This window comes from Prorops nasuta, unplaced genomic scaffold, assembly GCF_024137725.1.
Source record: "Prorops nasuta isolate Cenicafe-Biocafe unplaced genomic scaffold, Cenicafe_Pnas_1.2 PNAS00010, whole genome shotgun sequence".
NCBI lineage: Eukaryota > Metazoa > Arthropoda > Insecta > Hymenoptera > Bethylidae > Prorops > Prorops nasuta.
The window spans coordinates 7,881,687-7,907,780 of NW_027116807.1; the positions used below are offsets into that span (position 1 = coordinate 7,881,687).

At 31.6% G+C, this 26,094-nt stretch overlaps 1 protein-coding gene across 1 annotated transcript; it reads left to right on the forward strand.

Moving 5' to 3' along the window:
• Positions 1-1,205: 1,205 nt before the first annotated feature.
• Positions 1,206-3,214, forward strand: LOC136777156 (uncharacterized). Its single transcript, XM_066733231.1, has 6 exons — positions 1,206-1,357; positions 1,429-1,780; positions 2,086-2,286; positions 2,346-2,709; positions 2,808-3,065; positions 3,186-3,214. Exons 1-6 carry the CDS (start codon positions 1,206-1,208, stop codon positions 3,212-3,214), a joined length of 1,356 nt encoding a protein of 451 aa, XP_066589328.1.
• Positions 3,215-26,094: the final 22,880 nt, after the last annotated feature.

Below are 26,094 nucleotides of genomic sequence, written 5' to 3' on the forward strand. Positions count from 1 at the left end.
AATTTACCCATTATAGTTAATAATTTATATGCGTCTTTTAAGTTAGGCCTTGAATAATACGTGGCATCTAGACTGAAATGTACGGTTTCTTTCATCATTTCTAATAATTTTATGTCGTATAAAAAAACCAGACATCCTGAGTTTACTTCTTGCACATCTACTGATATTGTGTGCATATTATCATCTATTATAAAATTGAGTGCATTACGCCAAGCTTCACTTTTGCCAATTAACCTTATGTCTTTCAGATTTTTTGGATTGTATGGGATTGTTTGATTTCTATTTCTTTTCAATGTGCTTTTGATACTTTTGAAGCTAATCATTGCACACGCTTCGATATCTCTACATATAAAGGGAAAGGAAAAAATGGAATCTTTTATGGGGGAACGTTAAAAAATAATCAATGCTCTTACTCTTTCATTTTACAATCATAAGCATCTCTTAGGGAAACGGGTGTCTTTTTTACAAAGTCGATTAGCTCTTCTCTAAATATTGCTGATTTTACATATTTACTCTCCTTTAAATGATTATGAATTCTTATAGCACTGAATTCATTATTAGTCATCTTTGCGCTTCCAGAACAATTTCTTCTTTTACATTTGAGATAACTACAAACACAGAAAATATTAAACCACTGTAACTCTTTAGAGATTTTTCGATTAAAAATATATAAATTACTGACACCACTTCATTTCCTGTTTTATCTCTTTTTTTGACAGTTTTATAATAGCAAAAACCATCCTCATACACAATTTTCGTGGTTTTTTTTAAATTATTCATTGTAGGTACTCTTAATTATGGAAATAACAAACAGAATTATCTTTCTGTCTTCACACGATAATAGGCGAAGAAATAACAAATGAGAAACGCAATAGTACTAAAATAATTGAATGATCTTTCTTTATTGTCATTTGCTATTTCTTCGCCTATTATCGTGTAAAGACAAAAAGATAATTCTGTTTGTTATTTCCATAATTAAGAGTACCTACAATGAATAATTTAAAAAAAACCACGAAAATTGTGTATGAGGATGGTTTTTGCTATTATAAAACTGTCAAAAAAAGAGATAAAACAGGAAATGAAGTGGTGTCAGTAATTTATATATTTTTAATCGAAAAATCTCTAAAGAGTTACAGTGGTTTAATATTTTCTGTGTTTGTAGTTATCTCAAATGTAAAAGAAGAAATTGTTCTGGAAGCGCAAAGATGACTAATAATGAATTCAGTGCTATAAGAATTCATAATCATTTAAAGGAGAGTAAATATGTAAAATCAGCAATATTTAGAGAAGAGCTAATCGACTTTGTAAAAAAGACACCCGTTTCCCTAAGAGATGCTTATGATTGTAAAATGAAAGAGTAAGAGCATTGATTATTTTTTAACGTTCCCCCATAAAAGATTCCATTTTTTCCTTTCCCTTTATATGTAGAGATATCGAAGCGTGTGCAATGATTAGCTTCAAAAGTATCAAAAGCACATTGAAAAGAAATAGAAATCAAACAATCCCATACAATCCAAAAAATCTGAAAGACATAAGGTTAATTGGCAAAAGTGAGGCTTGGCGTAATGCACTCAATTTTATAATAGATGATAATATGCACACAATATCAGTAGATGTGCAAGAAGTAAACTCAGGATGTCTGGTTTTTTTATACGACATAAAATTATTAGAAATGATGAAAGAAACCGTACATTTCAGTCTAGATGCCACGTATTATTCAAGGCCTAACTTAAAAGACGCATATAAATTATTAACTATAATGGGTAAATTCAATAATAAGGTATGTATAGCGAGGCATTTCGGATGTCTCAGAACGTAGAACGTAAAGATGCAATTATAAGCGTAACTTTAAATATTATTCTGTTATCTAAGACCTTTTTTTGAATGCAAATGGAAAAGACTTCAAAAATTCATAAATAAAAAATATTATTATTTCCTCTATAGTTAACAAGATAAACTCTTTTTACGTCTATGTTTTAATGTTTTAGGCATGTAAAGCGGCCACTTTGTGCATAGAGTCTTTAAACATATATTACACCTAGATTAGGTATTTTGTTAATATTAAAGCATTTTAAAATGTTTCAGTTTGTACCATGCGTCTGGGTTTTGATGACAAACAAAACGAAAGAAAGTTATTTAGAAGTTTTTAAATTTGTAAAAAAATCAATAATGAAAGATTTCCATGTGCAGAGTTTTATGGCAGACTATGAGCTAGCATTGCAGAATGCTGTTCACATAGTCTACCCATATTGTACAATTAAAGGCTGTTTCTTTCATTACGTACATGTAAGTTGACATTGATTGTTAAATGATGCAGTTGGAATTAAAAAATATGTTTTTTTCAGAATGTTAGAAAATACGCTAAGAAGTTGTGTATATTTAAAGCCTTAAAAAATACCAAAATTGAGACGCGAATTAAAGGAGTTATCCTTTTGCGCAAAATCCTAAATTTGCCCCTACTTCCTTCGTTCTCCATGAAATTAGGATACGCAATAATAAAAGATAGTTTCAATGCAAATGAGGACTTAGCTGCAATACATTTATTGATAAAATTATTGAAATATGTTGAAAATTTTTGGCTAAATAAGGTAGACGCAAATGTGCTTAGCGTTTTTAATACTGAAGTAAGGACCAACAATAATCAGGAGCGCTACCACAGATCCTTAAATAATTTAATGAAACAAAGGCCTAAATTTTACAAATTTATACGTAAGTATATTTCCCCTTCTAACTTAATGGATTTACTATCTATTGAGTACGCAATTATAGACTTTATAATTTGTTAATATTTCATTTAACATCCATAGTAAAACTACAAGATTTGATAACGAGGAGTATAGTAGAAATAAGCCAATTGAAAAATAATTTAAATATAAAAAATAGTAACAGAAGGAGAAGCGACATCAATTTTGATAAGTGGCTGGAAAAAGGCCAGATCAATTTAGAGAAGTTGGAACTATTGGATGATGACATAAAGAGGCACAAAGTTGATGAATTCCTTTATACGTCAGTGTTTAAAAATGAAAGAGTTCTGAAAGAAATTAAAGGAATCATAAAGAACAAAGGTAAAAAAACAATTAAATTATTCATATAAGCATATATTTTCCTCACCTTTCTCTAATCTGAAATTCAGATATCTCGTAAACGCCTTGATTAAATGATAAATTTACACATATTGCTTTTAGAAGTTCTTCAGAGGAAATATGAAAAATGATAGTTTTCATTTACAAAATTTAAGGGAATAATATTTTTTGTCCTTCAGCGCTTCTCTGAAAATCAAATCAGTATACAGTCATTTAATTGATTTTTGAAACTACATTGTAGATATTTATTACAGATTTTCTCCTTAAATACATACAGTTTTCGGGTTATTTTTTTGGTTCTAGATTTTTACAATATCCATCATATCTAATTAATACTTCTTTGGTTTTATGCAGATGAAACCTTGACATTGGGCCTGGCGGAGTTCATATCACCTATAGCGGACGAGAAGAGTATGATATTAATTGCACGTAAGCTATTTATTTCAATAATTTTACTAGGAATGAAGAATCAAAATTGTCTAATGTATTGCATGAGTTTCCCGATTAAACTTTTTAATCAAGCTTCAGAGTACCATTTGGAAAAATTGGATATCTATAGTTACATTTATCACTGTTTTAAAAATATTCCACGTTTTAATATAAAGTGCGCTGTTTAAATTGCCCTAAAGTATAGAAACTAACAAATATTTATAGAAAATTGTTGAAACTTCATCCCTTCCTTATTTGCATTCTGAGAAATATCCTATAAGCTTTCAATGACTGCTATATAAGCAAATTTTTATGTACATGCTGTGGGATGATTTAAGTAGCATACCAATTAAAAACTTAAAAATTTATTAATCCGGGAATAATAATAGCGTACCATTCTTATATAAGATTTGTGTTAAATAGCTCGCCATCCTCGCCATGAGATGACTCTATGAAGATGACCTCGAATACCGTGTATGCATTGCTAAATACAAGAAGAAGAGGAGCTGTTGTTTTGTAGCATCCACATTGTATCTGCTGATTCTATAAAGTTTTATATTAATAGTGTATAGATCCCATTTAAAAAAATAACTGTGTTAGCATTAGCAATTCATACCCACTATCTATAATTTTAATCTGATATGGTGATTCTGCAAAAAGAATGTCAGCCACACTATCCAAGATGCTGTAGTTATCAGGCAGGGCTGTTAAAAAGTATAATTTAATCAATTTATATACACTCTGCATTTAAAACCTACAAGTTTCACCATTCTCAAAATAAGTTAAATATAATTTTTAATTTAAGAAACTCTTTTTCATTTTAAATCTTTTCTATTAGTCGATATAGGTGAATTATTTAAAGACTCTTATAATCCCTTTACCTGTCGAGCATCTGGAGGATTAAAATCCCTTAGGACCGATTTTTCCATCTATTGGCAGATGTCTGGGTAAAACCATCAACCCTTAATGTACCAAAACTGCACAATTCATTCGAACAAACTTCATATGGTTTTGCGTGATGTACATTCATGCACCAACAAGAAGATTTAATTATATAATCTAAATATGATAGACATAAGAAACTAAACAAAATAGAAAATACATTACCATGGTCTATATTTTAAATACTAATATACAGAACTGCTGGTATATTCTGGCCTACTTTAATAATTTTAAATTCATCTCTGGAACAAGTATTTTTTGATAGAACAGCTGTATTTTTTACTTTCTCATCTGATAGACGCACCCTTTTAATTTCATACTTTTTGATAAAACAATTATCTGGAGCAAGTTTGCAGAGAGAGAGAGAGAGAGAGAGAGACAGAGAGTTGGTTATCCCTTTTGATTCATCATTACTTTTTCCTAAAACATAACAAATTTTAAGGCATCACAAAGTTTTCATTCCTAAGTATGATAAATTTAATGTATTATACAGTGTTAAATTACTTATCTAACAATTATATTCCATTGTGTCAATTGTTATGTGATCCGAATTAATTGCCTTCAATAAATTTTAAGCAATTATATTTTTCTCGAAATATTGTTTATGAACTTCTAAATGACATTTATACACTTGTACTATATTTTTGGCATTGAATGTACTTGGAAACCACGTGATTGCAAGATCTTTCAATTTCAAACATTTTCATGTGAAAAACATAGATATGACACTCTTTAGCGAAATGAGTTCATCTGGCCACCATTTTATCCCCACCGAAAAGTAGCCCATTTGACCCCCTACCGAGTGGGGGTGTGACGTCAAAAGGCTGCAAGTATCCTCCCACATCCCCGCAACCCTCTCGCCTCTACCTGCTGCGAGCTCACGTGGAGCCTCCGATTTCCCCCACCAACACCGCTTAGCACTTCTTGGCTCCCCCCACTACCTCGCAACCAGGCTCATCCGAGTGGACAGGAGTGGGGGGGGGGGGGGGGGGCCAGAACCGGCCTTACTACACTACTGGAAGGTTAACAAATGTTTGTCCATTTTTGTCGTCAATTGTTAGCTACACCTATTGGTGCATTTCCAGGAGACGGCACGAGGAGGCCAATTGACGTGTGATGGATTACTCACATAATAAAATAGAGAATTTATTTTTTATGCAAATAATACATCATCTGTCTCCCATTCCGCCACAAGGCGGTGAATTCTTTCATTTGTCGCGCCATAAAACACTGAATGTTTCAATCATTCCGCCACAAGGCAGTGAACTTTTCGTTCATTCCGCCACAAGGCAGTGAATTTTTCGTTCATTCCGCCACAAGGCAGTGAACTGTTCATTCATTCCGCCACAAGGCAGTGAATTTTTCGTTCATTCCGCCACAAGGCAGTGAACTGCAGTTCATTCATTCCGCCATAATGCAGTAAATTTGTATTTTTCACTTACACATGGTTAATTTTTTTAATTTACGGCTACTACTCAATGCATTTTTGCTTTTATGGTTATTTAATCGACATTGAGCAAATAATTTAACTGAAATTAAAAATTGCAAAGCGTTCAATCTATGCTCATAGCATTCATGATCGGAATCCAACCAACCTGGAAACGACTTATTTGTTTCCTTTAATGATATTGACATTAGGTCATCAAAAATTCGAGTAGAAGCCCAATATAATTGCCATGATTGATAAAATGACAATAACTGGACTTCAACGATTTTTGTAAATATTTCCGTTGGTCTTGCAAGTTTAATTACTTTTGGCGCATCTAAATCATTATTTTCGTATTCGCGAAATTCTACGTATAACTCATTGTCAGTTGAATTTGCGAATGGAGTTTTTATCATACAGTTTCGGCAATTCTCACAATTGTTTTTTTGTAACATTTTGTGAGCAATATATCCGGCAAAGTATGTAATTGCATTTCTTTCATACATTCCTGCGTAATGATTAGACTGCTGTGTTCTAGGATCATTAACTTCTTCATCGCTAAAATCGTCTATAAAAGCTTCAACAATTTCACACGCAGCAATTAATTCTTGTTCTTCTTCATCGAGGTCAGTGTCTAACAAATTAGGCTCACTTAGTATTAATGGTGTGCCAGAAGTGCCGGAAGAAACACTCTCCACTAATAACGATTGTGCTTCTTCACAATCCACATTTCCTTTATCACTAGTATAGATATATCCTGTAGATAAAATGTGTCGTAATGATAGGCGTACTATTCGCGCAGTAGGATTAGGATTATGTCCTCCGCGCTGTCTTAATTTGGAAAATAAATGCTCCACTGAATCCTGATTACAAAGAGCAGCTGCCAATTCAAATTGAGGGTATTTCTCGGCCAACGTACTATACGTATTAAGAATAGCTTGCACTGTTATAATTAATCCTGAAAAACAAGGTGGCCGTCTTATTATATCTGGATGAGTGCTCCACTTTGAAGACCATTCTAAAAATGATTTTAGTGTTTGCTGAATATTTTTATTCCTTGAAGACAATGGTCGTTTTGCTGGGTTCCTTGATAATAAACGATATGCATTGCAACCATCTATAAGGACGTTCATTTTTTGTGCAAAAGTTGCACTTCCCTCCCACGTATTACTTCGAAGTCCTTGTGGGTCTGAACCTGCAAGTTTTATTGCTGCAGCATATCTGTGGCTTACCATTTGGAAAGCTCTTTTTACGTTCATTGCCTGAAAAGTATTTTATTTAATGTGTGCTTCCGTTATATGGGATAAAAAATTGGAAGTCACACTTCTACTATCGTACTGCCATGTACTTATGAAATCATCGTACGATACAATTATTTTCCCATCCTGATATATACATTTATATTTTCTCAAATGGCTTAATAGCCGTTTAATCAAATGAGGAAAATCAAATGACGCGAAATATTTAATGCCTTCCAGCTCAAACCAATTTTTTGCTTCGGAAATTTGAAGAACGCTATATTCATTTTGATTTGTTGACCCTTGGTCGCAGGTGAGAATTTGCACATCAGCGCCTACAGACCTCAATTTATTTAAACATTTCTTTACCAAATACACTATATCTTTTCCTGCTAGTGTATTTTTTGGCAAGAAATATGCTATGGGTTGTCGTCAAGCATTTACTGCGTTTATGCTATCTAAACAGAAAACTAAAACGCATGTAGCACGCTTTTTGTTTCTTCCAAACGGACCAATGTCTACTAAACCTTCTATCAGATTTAATTTTTTAGAGAATTCTTCGAATGATCGAATGCTCATTTCATCCCACTTAAAAGCGCAAACTCTTTCAACCGGTGGCAGTGTTGAGAACTTTTTCTTTAATTCTTCAAAAATAAAATTACAGAAGCCAGTACGGAGATCATAGACAGGTCCATCTTCGTACTGTGCTTTCTGCGGGAAGAGTGCATCCTGCTTTTCTTAACCTTGTAAAGGCAGCAGGTGAATGATAATATAGCTGTTTCGAGATATTCTTTTTATCTTCACTGTACGGTGCTTTTTTCTTGTGAAACAAAAGATTCACCATTGCTTGCGGGACAGGTTTGGTACAACCGTATTTTTTCATTAACGATTGTAAATCTCTTTTTTATCTCCTGCCTTGATAATTTGTGAATAGATTTTTTTTTATTTGTATTCAATCGTAAGATTTGTGCACGTTGTAGTTTCATCTTGTATATGAGTTTCATATTTGCCTTTTTTAATTTATCATTTTCTCTTTTTATTGCAATATTTTCCTTTCGCAACATTTGATTCTCCAGGAGAGTGGAATGAACTGATGTTCTTTCCGTTTCTAATTGATCAGAATTATACTCCAATCGATGAAGCGATTCGTCTGATTTTATGAGCATTTCCTCATATGTTAATATGTCACTTTTAGTATAATCATCAGCATTCACTGAATAAGATTTCAGCATTTTCTCCTTTTTTACGGTCACTTCATCATTTATTATATTATCTATATTTTGTGACGTACTTGGCCCAAATAAACATATATCTCTTATTTCGTTAATGACCATTTCTTTTTGCAATTTTTCAAAAACCAGATCTTCTTTTCTGGTTAAAGAAGAATTTGATGGAATTATTTTATTAGGGCTCTCTTTCTTTTCTGTTCCTTCACAGACTATGCTAAAAGTCTCATTTGCTTGTATATGTTCTTCCCTTATTAAATTTCCTTTCCCCTGTGGAACATGCAATTTTTTTTGTACATACTTTCACTGTCTTCATTGACGTTTACATCAACACTTTTGTATGTATCCATTTCATCAACGCGTCTTTCGTTGACGATTTTTCTTGAATACGTGTTTACTTCCCTTTCTTTTCTTATTTTAAAATCTTTGTCTACTTTGTTATGAGGGATGGGAACAGCAGTTCTTTTTAATCTATTTTTATGAACACTAGTGAAATCCTCATCATTAAAATGATTTCTGCATAGTCCTGCTTGTCGAATTGTAGAAGGTTTATAATTGGAAAGCAATTTATTTCCTACGTAAAAAAGGAAAGACGAAACATCAACACACATGCAACATTTGGTTTTATCAAATAATAGTGAGAGTCCAATATTACACGCTACCAGGTTAATTAAAGTATTTTTTTTTAAATTCAGATGTATCCATGTTTATTAATAATTTATTATTAATAATTAAAAAGGCCTTTTTATTTATAAAATAATTATATAATTCTCTTTTAAACACCGCATATAGTACAATTATTGAAAATAATAATAATATCCACAATACATATTACGGACGCTAATTTTGTAATTTAATGGACTTTTGACGTATTGTAAATTTGAATCAATTTTTAAGAGTAAAAGAGTCTTGATGGCTTAACACTGATATAGTTTTCTCTTCAGGAGTCTCGGTATAGAGTTTTAAAAATTAAGATTAGTCTTGCGAAACTCGGATCGAGCCCGACACGATATCGAGGTGATATTGACAGCTTACAAATGAAAACGATATGACACTATGTCCTTCGATACGAAGAATCTAGAGTAAAATATCATTGAGAATCAATCCTTACATTACTCCAGACTATTTTTATATTACCTAATATATCAGCAACTTTAATGCAAATAAGCAGGATATTCCATCTCACCTATAGCAATTATCTTTAAAAGTAAAGACAATGCAGAAAATCGTTTCAGATGAAAATCATCTGACTTTGATAGGGGCGCAAAGTGGCTTTATTTTTTGGAAAGCGTGCTGAGAAGATGTATGTCACGTTAAAGTTTTAAAATAGAACCTTTCATTTCATCTTGCATATTACGGTAAATTACTTTAAACGTTTACCGAAACCTTCTTTTCATTGCTTCTTTTTTCATTTAGTGGAGGATAACGAGATATTTCTTTTTAAAATTGCATACATTTGTGGGTTTGGTTGGAGTAGTGTACATACTGCACATATCGGCTACGCTTATAGATGCATAGTCACTCACCTATACATTCGAGGAAAAGTATTCAGTCCAAAACAAAAATAAATTTCAGAGGTCTCAGTTCGTTGGCGAAAAAGGCATCACCGCATTTTTTGGTTTACCTGGACTATCACCGAGTCGGAAGCAATAAATCAATGGAAATAAACAAAACAAACTCGAAGAACCCCTGTACACCTATTACATTAAACACTAATACAAAATTACCATTTTTAGATTTGCAATTAAACATCTTTCAAATTTTTATAAACACATTGCATTTAATTTTAAGATGAAAATGGTCCGAAACACGACGTCATTCGAACGATTATTCCTATATTAGTTATAACTCTTTCATTAGTCATTCTATTAAAATCTAATAAAAATTTAATTTTATATTTGATATCTTTCTTGTTTATTAAATAAAAATAAATTGGAAACATTCGGAAGGGCACAAACGTTTTTATAGCCAAAAGTTAATGTTTGTTCTTATTTACAGATGCAATGGAAAAATTAATATAAACATTTCAAGATCCTATTGTTCATTAAAATTTTTATTAACCTCATAAAATCCAAGAATTAATTTTTAGCGGTCTTACGCTATTACATATATTGAATAGGTACGTATTTTCTTTATTTATATATATATATATATATATATATACTGTTGGATTCAGAGACATATGAGTATTGTGCGTGAATGTGTGTAATTCTTTGGGCGTGCAAGTGGATGTATCTGCGTATGAGAGAGACAATATGAAAATAATAAGTAACGATGATTTTGTAAGACAGATGAGGAAGAGTTTGTTGCTAACTGTGGACAAGAGAAGTAGTTGCGAAAATAAAGTGTAAGCCACAGACGATACCTTGCCCAGTGCTGGGATTCTGTAACTTCCCAGCGATGATTGTCGGTATCGCTAACTACCGATAGTTGTCGCTTGCAGTAACGAAAAGAGCGATTCTGTAACTTCCGTCTATATGGATTCAGTAACTAGTTATCGACAACTTTCGGTAATTGAATCGAGTTACCGAGAGATATCGCTAAGAGCGATTCTGTAACACAAAGTTTTCGATAATTGTCGTTAAAAAGGGCGGTCGCTACCGAATTCTATCGTTAACTTAACGACGACCGTGATAGGCGTCGGTAGAAGTTTACCGAGAAAGTAAATATTGTTATGGGTTCACACCGCGACAAACTAATTCAAGTACTTTTGGTACAACTAAATTTATTCAGTCCTTGTAGAATTATTTTACAATGTTCGTTTATAAAATAAATTAATAGTTATACAAGTTTTTTTTAGAGGTTTTAGATTAAATGGTTATCTAATTGAAGTTAGAATGAATTTAGGGTAACTAGAGAGCTAATGCTCGGATAAAGTCGGATGACTTGTTCTAGTTACTGCTGGGCCGGGACTGATCGGTCAGGAACCGAGCAGTCAAGTCGTTGCCTCAAAAATGCATCGATTCTCATGACCATATATGGTATGGTTATAGGGAATCGATCGTGCGTCAACGGTTACTAAGTCGTACGTCAATAAGTCGATTGTTCTAATAGCTGACTAAGACTTTTGGCCACGCGCGCTCTGAGGCCCTGGCAACAAAGAAGTGCTGTTGCCTAAGAAAGAGGTTCAGGTTGCATACGAATGACGCCACACGGCGCTTGGAAGAATGCAACCGGAGCCTTTTTGAATTTAACTAATTTTAATTAATTAAATATTTTAATACTAGTTATAGGCTAGTTATTGGCTAGGTTCTAGGTTAATAGAGAAAGTAATAGAAGTAGTTATGTGAATATAACAATATAATAAATGTCACAAATATTTCTTAAATTAATATTCAGAAATCACAAAAAAGTACTTACAATAAATTTTCTTTATAAATTAAGGCTTACAGTAAAAATCGTAGGAAATAAAATTTAATATTTTTCCAATTTTTATATTTAAAAATAACTATATATATATATATATATATGCAGAGGTTTTCTCTAAAATATAGAATTAATTGTATTATTTAACTATAGCACACAGGCACTAACTGTACATTGTCTAACTCAAAAAAATGTTAAAACATTAATTTTTAATACTTATTTTAATTAAAATATACTTACGTTTTAATACTTCTTTTAAATAAAATATGATAATTTTGCTATAGTAAGAATTGCTATAGTCAAAATTGATATAGTCAAGTAACACAAAAATTCATATTTCGGTTGGTATTAAATACACCAATATTACCAACTTCCCTAGAACCTTAACGAATTTTATCGTTATCGTACAAATATGAGTTGCACCGACTATTGTCGTAAAGCTAAAGTTACAGAATCGCTCATTCGTTATCGCAAGCGATAACTGTCGGTAGTTAGCGATACCGACAGCTGTCGTTAAGGGGTTTGACCCACTTGAGGCCAAAAACACTCACAATATAATAGTTGATGTGGTATATATTATTTATTACGAGCATTGTGAGTTTTTGGTGGAATACGTGCAAGGAAAAGCAAAGGTTTATTGAAGTTATTCGTCGGATAAATTTTATATTAGTACCGTTGAACCTCTAGCGACATCTATCTCGGTCGTTGTTAAGTTATAACGATATTATTAGTTTTCCTTTCAATAAAAAACTCAGTGAAATATCAATTCTCAGCTAAATGATTCGATTTAGTACAATTTATATTAACTTCAATTGTTCGTAACTCCGTCGCTTAACTAAGATTGAACTGAGAGTTTTCTTAAAAAGGAAAGGTACGTTTATTCGGTAGGATTCGGTAGGTTACCGACAGTACCGACATTACAAGCGACAATCATCGCTGACTCTGAGTTACAGAATCGCACTTAGCGATTTCTGTCGGTAACTGGACTTAACGATACCGAAAGTTGTCGCTAAGAGTTACAGAATCCCATACAGATAACCAGACAGCAGAATTTAACAACATGCTTAAATTCTGCTGTCTGGTTATCTGGGTATATTCTTAATTTAAAATACCATAATATATACATAAGTAATAAGCATTCTGATTTCTTTTATAGTAAAATTTATAAACAACAAATTCTACATGAAATAATTAATTTTAAATTAATAAATAATTTTAGTGTATTTTTATTTCAAATTAAATCTGTAACTTTACCAGAGAGTGTTATATTGAGTAATCTTTTTTCGTTTTCTCGCATCAAACAAATAATTATAAATATTAGATGCTCTATCAGAGATTATTTTGGAGTATAAATAATTATTTAATAAAGTAAATAAATGCTTTAAACTTTATTAAAGTGTTTTTATCATGAAGTTTAGTCACTGACACACTGGTATAAAAAACAAGTTAATAGCGTATAAATTAAATAACATTAAAATTTCTTTTATTAGTGTAAAGGGCAAACTCCATAAGTCTTTATATGCTAAGTAAGTTTATTTAATATTTATTTTACTAACACAATCTGACAACAATTTCACCAGCTTTCTTGCCAGGGTCTTAACGCAGCCAGCATTATTTTACTCAATGTGTCACAAATACTTGAAACAGAGTTAACGCTATTATAAAAACAATATTGTAGTCATCATCTTGATGCTTACACAATTCAAATACTAAGATATATAAATTCTCCAAATTGTACATATTAAATGTAAACAGTAATTTAACTTTATATAATATTGCATCGAAAACAAATTTTCAGATTATTTCAATGAAATTTTTGTTATGATTTATTCGACAAAGTAAATAATATTGTATTCACCTATTTTCTCAACATTATTAAAGTATTTTTACAGTGAAGTTTATAGTCTTATTGCTATAAATATCATAGATCAATAATGAATTAATTAAATAATATTAGAATTTCTGTTAATAGTGCAAAGTGTAAATTAAATATTTTTTTATAATGATAAACATACATACCTAATATTTATTTAGTTAACACAATTTGTCTATAATTCCATTACTCTTACACCATGGTTCCAACACACAAGAATTTGTCTACACAACCCATACAGCACACTTGACTAAACGTTGTCTTATAGACTTCTTTTAGTCATCCAATTGACTAAAAGACACCTAAAAGGTGTCTTAAAGCTACTAGGTGCTCTATGGGAATGTGTCACAAAACTTGAACCAGAGTTAACGCTATCAGAACAATAAAATATTGCAGTAATCATTTTAGTGCTTACACAATTATGACATCTAATAAAAAGAGAAATTACAATTTTAATTTTTCCATTTTTTAAAGGATTAGTTCTATTATATCTTTTAGGGACTTAAGACTGTTTCTTTAATCATGTTTATCTGAATAAAAATAATTATATATTACTTTGTATGTCCATAAAAGTAGTATAAATCCTTAGTATCTTTAATAATCATGTAACCCTTTTTCAATTAAGTTTACATTTTTAAAATATATTAAATAAAGTTATAATAATTGATTAATTATCTGAAAAATAAAAAATATAGACCACAAAGTACCAGTTTTATTCACAATTATTGTTTATAAATAATGGTAAAATACTACTCTAACAAATATAATTCTGTTGTTATAAATTTCTATTAGATTGAAAGTTTATATGTACAAATCCAAAATATTTTCCAAATTATTCTCTATATAAATTGCAATTATTTAATAAAAATTGAGAGAACCACATAAATAACACATAAGTTAGTATTTAAACGTGTTACACTGCTTGTCTCTAGGGGCCGTTGTAAAGTGGAAAGCAGCATTCCCAAAAAAAAAAAAATAAACCTGAAAAAAGGCAATTTGAGTTGGCAGCTCTGCGAAGTAGCTACGCTGCAAGTTTACCGTCTCATGGCTGAGTTGGTAAAGTGGTCTGCTAATCAGAGTTCGTCGTTCCGTATTTGATTAGGTTTGAGAGATGAGCCAATCAAAAGCCGCGAGCTGGTTATTAGGCTCAATTATTGTTTAAATTAATGCCACTATTGTTAATTATTGTTAATAATTGTCAAATCAGGTTAAATAAATATAAAACCTACCCAAACGATAACATTATATCAATTTGATGTACTAAATTGAATTTTATTGAATATACTATTATTTATTGTTATTTATACAACGTGCACAGATTTTTTATAACTAGCCACTTCTCAATTATAAAAATTTGGAACCTGGGTCTGGTTTTAGTAATCAAGAGATCGATTAAGCAGAAATTAACGTTACAACTGGAAAATGTTTGTTGCTGTAAGATATTGGTTTGTTGGGATCAGGGGGGTGACACTGCCGTATTAAGAAGTGGGGCCTAGGGACCCTCCAGTGAGGGATGAGACAATGCAGCCACTGAATGCTGATTGGTCAGGCGCTATTAATGGGATACTTCCGGTTCAGAACCTACGAACTTTTCCGCTTGATTTTGAACAGAGTTATATGTGATAAGACTCGCTCAAAATACATGTTCATTAATAGTGTATTTTATAATAATTTAATTGATGGTATTTATACATTTTTGTTTTTTAAATTCTATAAGAAACTTTTATTTTAACTCATATAACTTTTGATGTAATTTTGATGTAATTGTCTATAAGTTTTGATAAAAATATAACATAACCTCATTTCTTCATTATTTTTAGCACTGGTCGTTATCATGAGATATTGCGAAGCTAAAAACTGTAAGAATTCTAACAAAGAATATAAGATGTGTCACTTCCCAAGATCTCCCTCACATCGAAAGGAATGGATAAACAAGGTTAATCGTCCAAACTGGACTCCAAAAAAATATTCTACATTGTGTGAGGTAAAACCAGTGATTTACTAAATATTTGTAATGTCTGAAGGATGAATATTCTTGAAAAACAATATGTAGTGTGGGTACCTAGCCACAAGCATAGAGGGCAACACCGCTGCGGTGTAATAAGAAGAGCATAGTTTTAGGAACGCATTTGAGTTCAGTCATACAAGTATGTATGGAGACATGGTATAATAAAGCTTCCTTAAAATACAGTACTGAATGTGTGAATAGTAACATTAATACCAAATTCCATGGTGATATAATTCCTTCCCAATATATTACAGTGGCGACGAGAATAAAATCTTAAATGAAATTAGTAATTAGACTGCAGTTAATTGCAGTTGACTGAGATTTGAGCAAATCAAAGCGATACAAGATGGCGTCTGAGAAAGACCTGTTAGCATTGCAAAAACAACTAGAAAGTGAAAAGGCAAAAATAATTGAAGAGAAAAGACAAATCCAGGAGCAGAGGCAGCAAATGTTGAAAGAATATGAAAAAATTAATGAATTCAAGCAGAAATCTTATATGGACGTAAAGAAAACGGAAATACAACAGAATGTTAAAAGTACACAGGACGAGTTGATACCGAAAATGGGAGGTACAAGTTTTGATTTAGAAAAATTTAATATGGACTTGGATTTCGAAATGTGGTATGAACAATTTTATGAATATCTTATAGTAAATAATGTGCCAGAACATAATGCAGTATCAATTTTTATTATGAAAATTGGAGGGGAAGGATATAAGTTGCTACGTAACTTATGTGCACCAGAAATTCCAAGAAATATGCCATTGGTTGAGTTGGTTTCACTAATCCAGAATCATCTCAAACCTAAGCCAAATATATTTACACAGAGGTACAAATTCAAAGAATGTAAACAAAAAATTGGAGAAAGTATCAATTCATTTTTGGCAAATTTAAAACAGATTTCTTTGCATTGTGATTTTGGTACAAGATTAGAGGACGATTTGTGTGAACAACTAGTATGGGGTCTTAGCAATGATCGCATTAAAAGATGATTGTTGACAGAACACTAATTAACATTAACAAAAGCGATTCAGATAGGGACAGCTATGGAAATGGCGGAGAAGGATCTTATAGATATTGGACAGGAGGCTCAGAATAATACCAGCAATACATCAATTAACTTTGTATCAAAAGGAAGAGCGAATTCATCTACTACAGGCAACAGTAAAATAAAATGTTACAGATGCGGAAAAATTAATCATAAGGCTGACAAGTGTAGGTTTATTGATTATGAATGTAACGCATGCGGGAAGAAGGGCCATTTGGCAGTAGTGTGTAGAAACAGTAATAGAAATGGGGGGACTGGTGAGGCTGAGTCTGAAATGCGCAAATTAAGAGTAAATAATAACAAAATTTCGAAGCAGAACAAAGAACAACAACATTTCATTGAACAGGAGGAGTTGTGTGAATTATTTAATAATTTATTTAATGTCAACGAAAAATCAAATAATAAAAATAAACCAATTACTACAGAATTCATGGTTGAAGGAGAAATTATGCGTTTTGAAATTGACTCAGATTCACCAGTTTCAGCAATTTCAGAGGAAAAGTTTAAAGAGTATAAATACTTAAGTGCGCTGAAACTGTATGACACCCATAGAGTATTTAAGTCCTATGCAGGAGACACAATTATACCAAAAGGTACATTTAGGGTCAGAGTAAAAGATGCACTACGTGTACTCATATTAGAACTATTTGTTTTACCCGGAAATAGCCCACCGATAGCAGGGCGTGATTGGTTGCGAATTTTAAACATTCTTAGAATAAATCATAATGCAGTTATGTTGAATATAAATAAAATCAGCAACGATGTAGGTTCTTCAGTAAATAATGTTCTAGTGAAATATCAAAATGTATTTTCAGACAAGATAGGTCTTTGTAAAACGCATAAATTTAGATTAACGCTTAAAGACAATGCCAAGGCAATTTTTTGTAAGCCTAGGCCGGTACCATCTGCAATGCGTGCGAGAATAGAAAAGGAAATTGAGCGTTTGGTTAATAATAAGATTTTAGTTCCAACTGAGAATAGTGCATGGGCGACACCGATAGTACCCGTCTTAAAGGCAAATGGAGATATTAGAATTTGTGGAGATTATAAAGTAACCTTGAATCCATCATTGGTAATTAATAAATTTCCAATTCCGAGAGTTGCGGATCTATTAAGTAGACTAGAAAATGGTCAATTCTTTTCTAAATTGGAATTAGCCCATGCCTATCAACAAGTGGAATTAGAAGAAGAGTCAAAGGAATTGACGGTAATTTCCACACATAAGGGACTTTATAAATATAATAGATTATGTTTTGGAGTGGCATCGGCCCCGGGACTTTTCCAAAATTTAATGGAAGAAATTATGAAAGGAGTAGAGGGCGTTGTTATTTATTTTGATGACATTTTAGTATTTGGCAAAACAGTAAAAGAGCATAATGCAAATTTGGAACAAGTATTAAAGAAACTTGAAGAGAATGGGCTGACAATATCAAGACAAAAATGTTTTTTCTTAAAGGAAAGAGTACAATTTTTAGGGTTCGAATTAGATAAAAATGGATTACACGTAGCTCCTGAGAAAAGTAAAGCAATTGTCAAAATGGAATACCCCAGGAATGTGTCAAAACTAAAAACCTTTCTGGGAATGCTTAACTATTATGCTAAATTCATAAAAGGATACGCAACAATTGCAGCACCATTATACGCATTACTGAAGAAAAATGCAAAATATATGTGGTCACAACAGTGTGATAAGGCATTTAAAGATATTAAAGAAAGAATAAGTTCAAACCAAGTTTTAACACACTATAGATCGGACACGCCTCTTAAAGTAACGTGCGATGCGTCACCAACAGGGTTAGGAGCAGTGTTGTCGCACGTATTCAATGAAACAGACGAAAAACCAATAGCTTTTGCTTCGCGTATGCTATCAGCAGCAGAGAGAAATTATTCACAAATAGACAGGGAAGCTCTAGCTTCGGTATTTGCAATGAAATCGTTCCATCAATATGTTTTTGGGCGACAATTTATTTTAGAAACAGACCATAAACCGTTAGTGTACATTTTTGGCCAAAAGAAAGGTATTCCGCAAATGGCAGCGAGTAGAGTACAGAGATGGGCTGTACTACTAGCTGCATACGATTTCAAAATTAAATACTTAAAGGGAATCGATAACGGAGTAGCAGACGCATTATCTCGCGCTATTACATCGGAAGTTAATGACATAAACATACATAAGGATCAAAATAGGATGCAAGAGTATTCATTCCTAAATTATGTAACTAGCGATGTACCTTGTATAGATAGTAATCAAATCAAATACGAAACGGAGAGGGACACAGTATTGAGAAAAGTAAAAAATTACACTTTACAAGGGTGGCCAAATAATGTCACTAACGACATTAAGGTTTATCAGAAGATTGCATTCGAATTAGGAGTAGAAGGAGGATGTATGCTTTGGGGTCACAGGGTTATTATTCCTGAGAGATTAAGGAAAAATGTACTGAATGAACTCCATGAGACTCATTGGGTATGGTGAAGATGAAAATGATGGCTAGATCGTATTTTTGGTGGCCAGGGTTAGATAGAGAAATAGAAGCTTTAGCGAAATCATGTCCTTTATGTGTGGAAAATGCTGACAATCCTCCTAAAATGTTATTGCAGTCGTGGCCATGGCCAAGTGGACCGAACCAAAGAATCCATGCTGATTTCTGTGGGCCAATAGAAGGTCACATGTATTTAATTATCACCGACAGTTACTCTAAGTGGGTAGATATTAAAGAGATGTCAAACATTACAGCTGAAGCGACTATACGCATATTTAAAGAGTATTTTGCATTGTGGGGTATACCAATAACGATTGTAACTGATAATGGTCCAACGTTTACGTCGGAAAAATTCAAACAATTTATTGATAATAACGGCGTTAGACATATTACAACACCACCGTATCACCCGGCATCAAATGGACAGACGGAGAATTCAGTGAGGGTTTTCAAAAATAAGTTCAAACTATTGTTAATTAAAATGTCAAGGGAAACAGCTTTGATTAAATATTTGTTTGCGAGTAGAACAGCAATCCATTCAACTACGGGAGTATCTCCAGCAGAACTGCAATTGGGACGTAAACTGCGTACACGTTTGGATCTAATCAAACCGGATGTCCGTGAACAAGTAGAAAACAAACAGGCGGAACAACGGAGGTTTGCAAGGGGAAATAGAGACATTTATTATAATATTGATGATAAAGTAGTAGTAAAAGATGTTATTAATAATAAGTGGCGGAACGCGATCATTATAAAAAAATTAGGGACGGCAACATACTTGGCTAAATGTGAAGACGGTAGAATATGGAAGCGTCACACGGATCAAATAAAATCGTGTTGGATAGATAATAAGGATGATGTGGTAGAGGAAGCGATCGAGGATAAAAAAAAGGGGGAAAATGCGGATGCGATAGTAAAGGAATATCCATTAAAGCGTTCGTCAAGAATCAGGAAACCTAGGGAAATACTTGATCTATAGAAAAGTGATAATATATATATTTCATATATTTTGATATTATCATTCTTCTTGTAGAACAACAGTATTATATATGTTTTAAAATTAAGTGGAAAGGATTGTAGTGTGGGTACCTAGCCAGAAGCATACAGGGCAACACCGCTGCGGTGTAATAAGAAGAGCATAGTTTTAGGAACGCATTTGAGTTCAGTCATACAAGTATGTATGGAGACATGGTATAATAAAGCTTCCTTAAAATACAGTACTGAATGTGTGAATAGTAACATTAATACCAAATTCCATGGTGATATAATTCCTTCCCAATATATTACACAATATAATATGATTAGTTATAATTTTTTACTTCAAAATGTAATTCTTATAATATTATGCTCATCAAATTTATTTCATTTTTATCATTGAGTAAGAAATTACAAATAACAAGTATAAATTTGCTAAACGTAATATTAAGTTTGTTCACTGTAACTGTACTTTCTGCATTTTTTAGATATTGCTATTATTATCTTTATTCTTTCTATAGATTTCAAATATAAGTAAAAAATGCTGAAAATATAAAAAATACAGCTGAAACGAAGAAACCTATTATCTTTAACCGAATTGCTATATCTTAATTATTAATTATAAATTTTGTGAAATAGGTACATTTCAATGAAGACATGTGGGAGAACGAAGAACTGATAGGTAGACGAAAATTAAAACCTAAAGCTATTCCTACTTTATTTGATAACTCACCCGATTCTGCTATAAATAGTAAGTAAAGATTAAGATATCGGTTAAATTGTATTTTTTTATGTAATATTATTTTAACAATTATAGTTCTCCCATTTAAGGTGAGTATTTTCAAAAATGATTCAAGATTTAGAGCAGAAGAAACTCCAACTACGTCTTCATTAACAGGGGAAATCAATGCAAACGAAAGTGAATTATTAAGTGTACACAGTTTTATTTTTATTTAGAAGTTTTATTCTAGAAATTGACTATTCAAATATTGATGAAAATTTTTATTTACAGTTTCATATAATAGTGATCATCAATGCCAGATAAAAGGAAAATTAGAAGCAATGCTTAAGAAGAAGGATAGAATAATAAAATCTTTAAAAACACGACATAAAACAGAATCAACAAAGTTAAAACAACAAATAAATGAGCTGAAGAAACTTGTAGGTGCAAATAAGATTATCAATATTGCATGTAATAAGTTGGTAGTGGGTCAATTGTCCTACTTTTTTCTAGTGACAAAATGTCGGCGATGGCAACACTTTCCATGAGGTGAACATAATCTATGTTGCCAAATGAATTGCAGAAAGAATTGAGTATATATATAATGTTTTGTTCTTTATCTAATTTAATTTAGGTTATAATAACTTTATGATGTTTCTGTAAAAACGAGTTTTATTATTTACAGGTCATTTACAAATTATGTACAAACAATTACACACGCTTACCTGTAAAAACGAGAAACGACATTAAAAGCTATTATACCGAAATTATGTAATTAACAACGGATTAATTTATTAATAGTATTAGTGTTAGCACGTGGCTCTTAACTTCCATCTATATCTCTACCTATATCTATATCCCCCTCTTGGTCCTATAGGCATGCGCAGCAAGAGAAGGCTTGTGGAAGGAATACCCACAATGTATTTCTTTTACATCTCCCCACCTCGAAGTGAATAATAACAGAATTTAATTAGCAGGGATCAATTTCGTTACATGGAATATATTTGATTCTGTTTTTTTGTGCCCTGTATCTATTTTGAAAATGACGTTTGATAATTTATCTAAGATTTTAAACGGACCTATTTTTAGTTCCTCTGTTTTCTTTCTATTTAATTTGTTACCATTTTCTACGTATACTAAGTCACCAATTTTCAAATTGCAGTCCTTTCTATTTAGATCAAAAATTTTTTTATTGTAATTATGAGATTTTAATGTATTTTTAAACGCTATTTGCCTGTCTCTTTGTAGATTTTCTATTGTTTTGATTTCCTTCAGTTCTTCTGGTAGAATGTTTATATCTTTTCCTTCCATTAAATATTTCGGTGAAAATGTTGTCACAGTATGTTCTGTTTCATTATAGATTTTCGTACATTCTTGTGCTACTTTGGTCCAGGCTCTTTTGATCTTTTCTTCATTAATTCTGCATCTAATTTTATTTATTAGTGTTTGATTTAGTCTTTCGTTTAAACCATTTGAGAATGGTGTGTTAACGGCAGTAAATATAATTGGTATTTCTTCTTGATTTAAAAATGGTTTGAATTCTTTCGAATTTATTCCAGGGTATTGATCTGATAATAACATTCCTATTTTCTCGTTCTGAGGTATCTGTTTGATTAATTTGATGAAGTCATTTGCTGATTGAGTTTTTGACGTTACAATATATGCATACCGTGTGAAGTGATCTACCAGCAGGTGTAAATATTTTTTTGTAGAACGATTCCCTCCGAAACCTCCGATGGTGTCTATGGACATAATTTCAAATGGACGAGTAGCTGGTCCAAGATGTGACATGTGCCCTATTTTAAATTTTGTTCTTGATTTATTTTTGATGCAAATTCCACAACTGCTACATATTTTTTTGATGTTATACGTTAGGTTTTTTGCCGTATAGAACGGTTTTATTTTATTTTCCATTTGTTTTATGCCTAAATGGCAGTATTCATTGTGTACATTTTCTATTAATTTCAAACTAAAGTGTTCAGACAAAAGAATTTTATCTCTTTTTTTTATTTTCTTATAGAAAATATTATTTTTTTCGAATAATTTTTCTTTTTTTTCTTGTATGTTTATATTTTTAGATTGATCGATTTTTATATCTTCTAATGCTATTAGGTTTGCTGTTTGTATGTAACATTCTTCACTCTTATTAGGTTTTAAAACTGGGTTCCTGCTCAGTGCGTCTGCTTCTACATTTTTTTGTCCAGGTGAATAAATGATTTTAAAATTATATTGCGATATATCGTACGTTAGATCGCCTAGTTCTTCATCTGTTCTGGCCTTTATATTTAATTTCTCCAGTGGTTTATGGTCCGAATAAACCGTGAATGATTTATCTGCTAACCAGTGATGCCAATATTTTATAGAATCTCTTATTGCCAAGCATTCTAGGTAAATCGCCTTCTTTCTTTTTTGACTTTCATTTAATTTTCTGGAAAAATATGCCACTGGTTTTTCTTCTCCATTTTCTTGTATTTGTTTAAAAACTGCTCCAATACCTTGTAAGCTAGCATCAGTGTATATTTTTATAGGTAGTTTGGGGTCGAAAATGGCCAGTATAGGTTTTGAGCATAGCAAACTTTTAATATTTTTGAAAGTATTTTGACACTTTCTATCCCATATGAATTTTTGATTTTTCCGGAGCAGGTTATAAAGGGGATCTAATATTATTGAAAAGTCAGGAATATATTTATTGTAAAAATTTATTTTACCTATGAACTGTCTGACTTGTTTTTGTGTTGTAGGTGTTGGAAAATCCTGTATTGCAGTAAGGTTGTCATTGAGTGGTGTGATTGAGTCGTGCTTAATAATGTGACCTAAGTATTTGACCGAGTCTTGTGCAAATGAGCATTTTGATAGTTTCAACCTGAATCCTTCTTGTACTACCGCGTCTAATAATTGTTTTATATGACTAATGTGTTCTTCGAAAGTTTTAGAGAAAATTAATATATCGTCTATATAGTTTACTGAAAAAACATTTAATTTATATTTTCTAATTATGTTGCTTAAAATTCTTTGAAAAATAGCAGGTGATGTTTTTAGGCCAAACGGTAAGCACGTCCATTGGTAATGCCCTTCTTGGGTCACAAACGCAGTTTTTCTTCTGTCTTCAATCCGAAGTGGTATTGACCAGAATGCTGAATTTATATCTAATATTGTAAAAAATCGGCATCCTCTTGTTTTTACCATTAAGTCCTCGATTATAGGAAAAGGTTGTGATTGTCGGACTACGATTTTGTTTAGATCTCGGAAGTCTATACACAGTCTTGACCTTTTTCTCTCATCTTTTTTGAAAGCTACTGTTACTGGAGCAGCAAAGGGACTGTAAGATTCTTCAATTAATTTTTTTTCTAATAGTTTTGTTATCTGTGTTTCTATTTCTTTTTTATCTTCAATGGTACATCTGTATGGCCTTTTGCAGCAGTATTTGTCAATTATTAGGTCGATGCGAGCTTCATAATCTTTTACGGTTCCAATGTCATATTTATCCTTTGCAAAAGTGTGCTTGTATTCATCTATTAAGTTATTAATTATATTACTTTGTTCGAAATTTAGATGATTTCTAACGATTTGAAAATCATTTGGTTTTACGTGTTCATTGAAATTTATTTCTATTTTTTAACTTATTTCATGATCCCTTAGGATTTTATCTATTCCATTTTCATTATGAAATATTTTATAAGTTTGATCTTTTTTACCTGTACAATCAGGAATGTTCTCTTCAGTTTTCTTTTCTTTTCCAATTTCAGTCTCTTTCTGACTAATTTCTAATTTTTCATCTTGTTTTAGTTGAAATTTTGTTATGCAATCTAATCCTATCAAAAAGTTATGATCAAAGTTTGTTTCTTCTATGACAAATATGTGCATGGATTTTTCTATATTGAAAATTTTGATTTTTAATAATATTATACCCATCGTTTCTTTTACACCATTAATCGTTTTTACTTTACTGTGATAATTACTAGACATGTGTTTACAATATATTAACCTGGAGTTTATTATTGATATATTAGCGCCAGGATCATATATTCCTTGTAATTCTAAAGAATCATTGATTTTTATGGGTATTCTGATTAGTGGTGTTAGATCTAATTTTTTGGATCCATGTCTAAAAATTCTACTTCAATTAGATTGTTATTTATTGGTTCTTGTTTCCTCTGTTTATCTTCTTGGCTATTTTTGAACCAGCAGGAAGATTCAGGATGAAATCTTGAACCTTTGTTAGCTTTTTTGCATATTGAGCAAGGTGATTTAATATCCTTGTTATTGTTTTTAGAGCTTGTAGTAGTGTCAATTTTATCTTTAGAAATTGGTTTTTTTATCATATGTTCAAAACCCCTGATTTCATTAAATAAATCAGTTGTTGTTTTTATTTTTTCTTTATCTATTTTATCTGCTATGTAGTTTGGTAATCCTATGGCAATGAGATTAATCAATGTTATTGTATCTATGGATTTGTTTATTTCTAATAATAATCTTTCTTTTTTCAAAGCATATTCTAACATTGATCCCTGTTTGTACCTGTAATTTAATGCATATCTGACAGGTGACCAGCCTTTATTTGAAAAAGTCTCCAACAAACTTTTTCTCCAAATGCTCCATTCAGAATTTATTGTGTTTTTAATTATCATAGAATTATACCAATCCATAGAAGATTCTTCCATTAACAATCTTAGTATTTCTATTTTATCTATATCTGTGATAATTTCTAATCTGACGCATTCACTTTCAAGATTATCTAACCACTGTTGGACGTTTGTGATTCTTCCTGAAAATTTTTCTAACACAAATTTTTCCACTAATTTTAGTTTATTTTTGTGATTTGACTTGTCATCCTTCTTTTGTAAGGTTTCCAATATTTTGATTAAACTTTCTTCTGTAGTAATATTTTCTTTCTTTTTTTCAACTTTTTCCAGAAAGTATCCTTCAAATTGTATGTTACCTTCATCTATATAAGTTTGCTTTAATCCTTCTGTCAAAGTGATCCAAATTTCTCTTTTATTATGTCTTTTTCTTAACGAGTTTTTCACTTTTGTGATAATAGATTCATTTTTCATAATTTCTTTATGAAGGCTCATTGATTGTAATTCTTCTGGTATATTGTAAATTTCATCAGACGGAGTACCAATTGAGGTTATGGCATACATACTTGTTTTGGAATCCTCCGGTTTTGCTTTTATTACAAATGTGAAGCGTAATTTATCCATTGTTAATTTTGCGTTATATATATATGTTTTTGTAATTTCATAAACAGCTGACAAAATGTCGTTTTATAATGTG

What these genes read in the sequence shown, in the direction of transcription:
- LOC136777156 (XM_066733231.1), top strand. Translation starts at nt 1,206, where the DNA reads ATGACTAATAATGAATTCAGTGCTATAAGAATTCATAATCATTTAAAG. An exon ending in TAAATTTTACAAATTTATAC is followed by an intron (nt 2,710 to 2,807) that starts GTAAGTATATTT and finishes TAACATCCATAG; the next exon opens with TAAAACTACAAGATTTGATA. An exon ending in AGGAATCATAAAGAACAAAG is followed by an intron (nt 3,066 to 3,185) that starts GTAAAAAAACAA and finishes TATTGCTTTTAG; the next exon opens with AAGTTCTTCAGAGGAAATAT.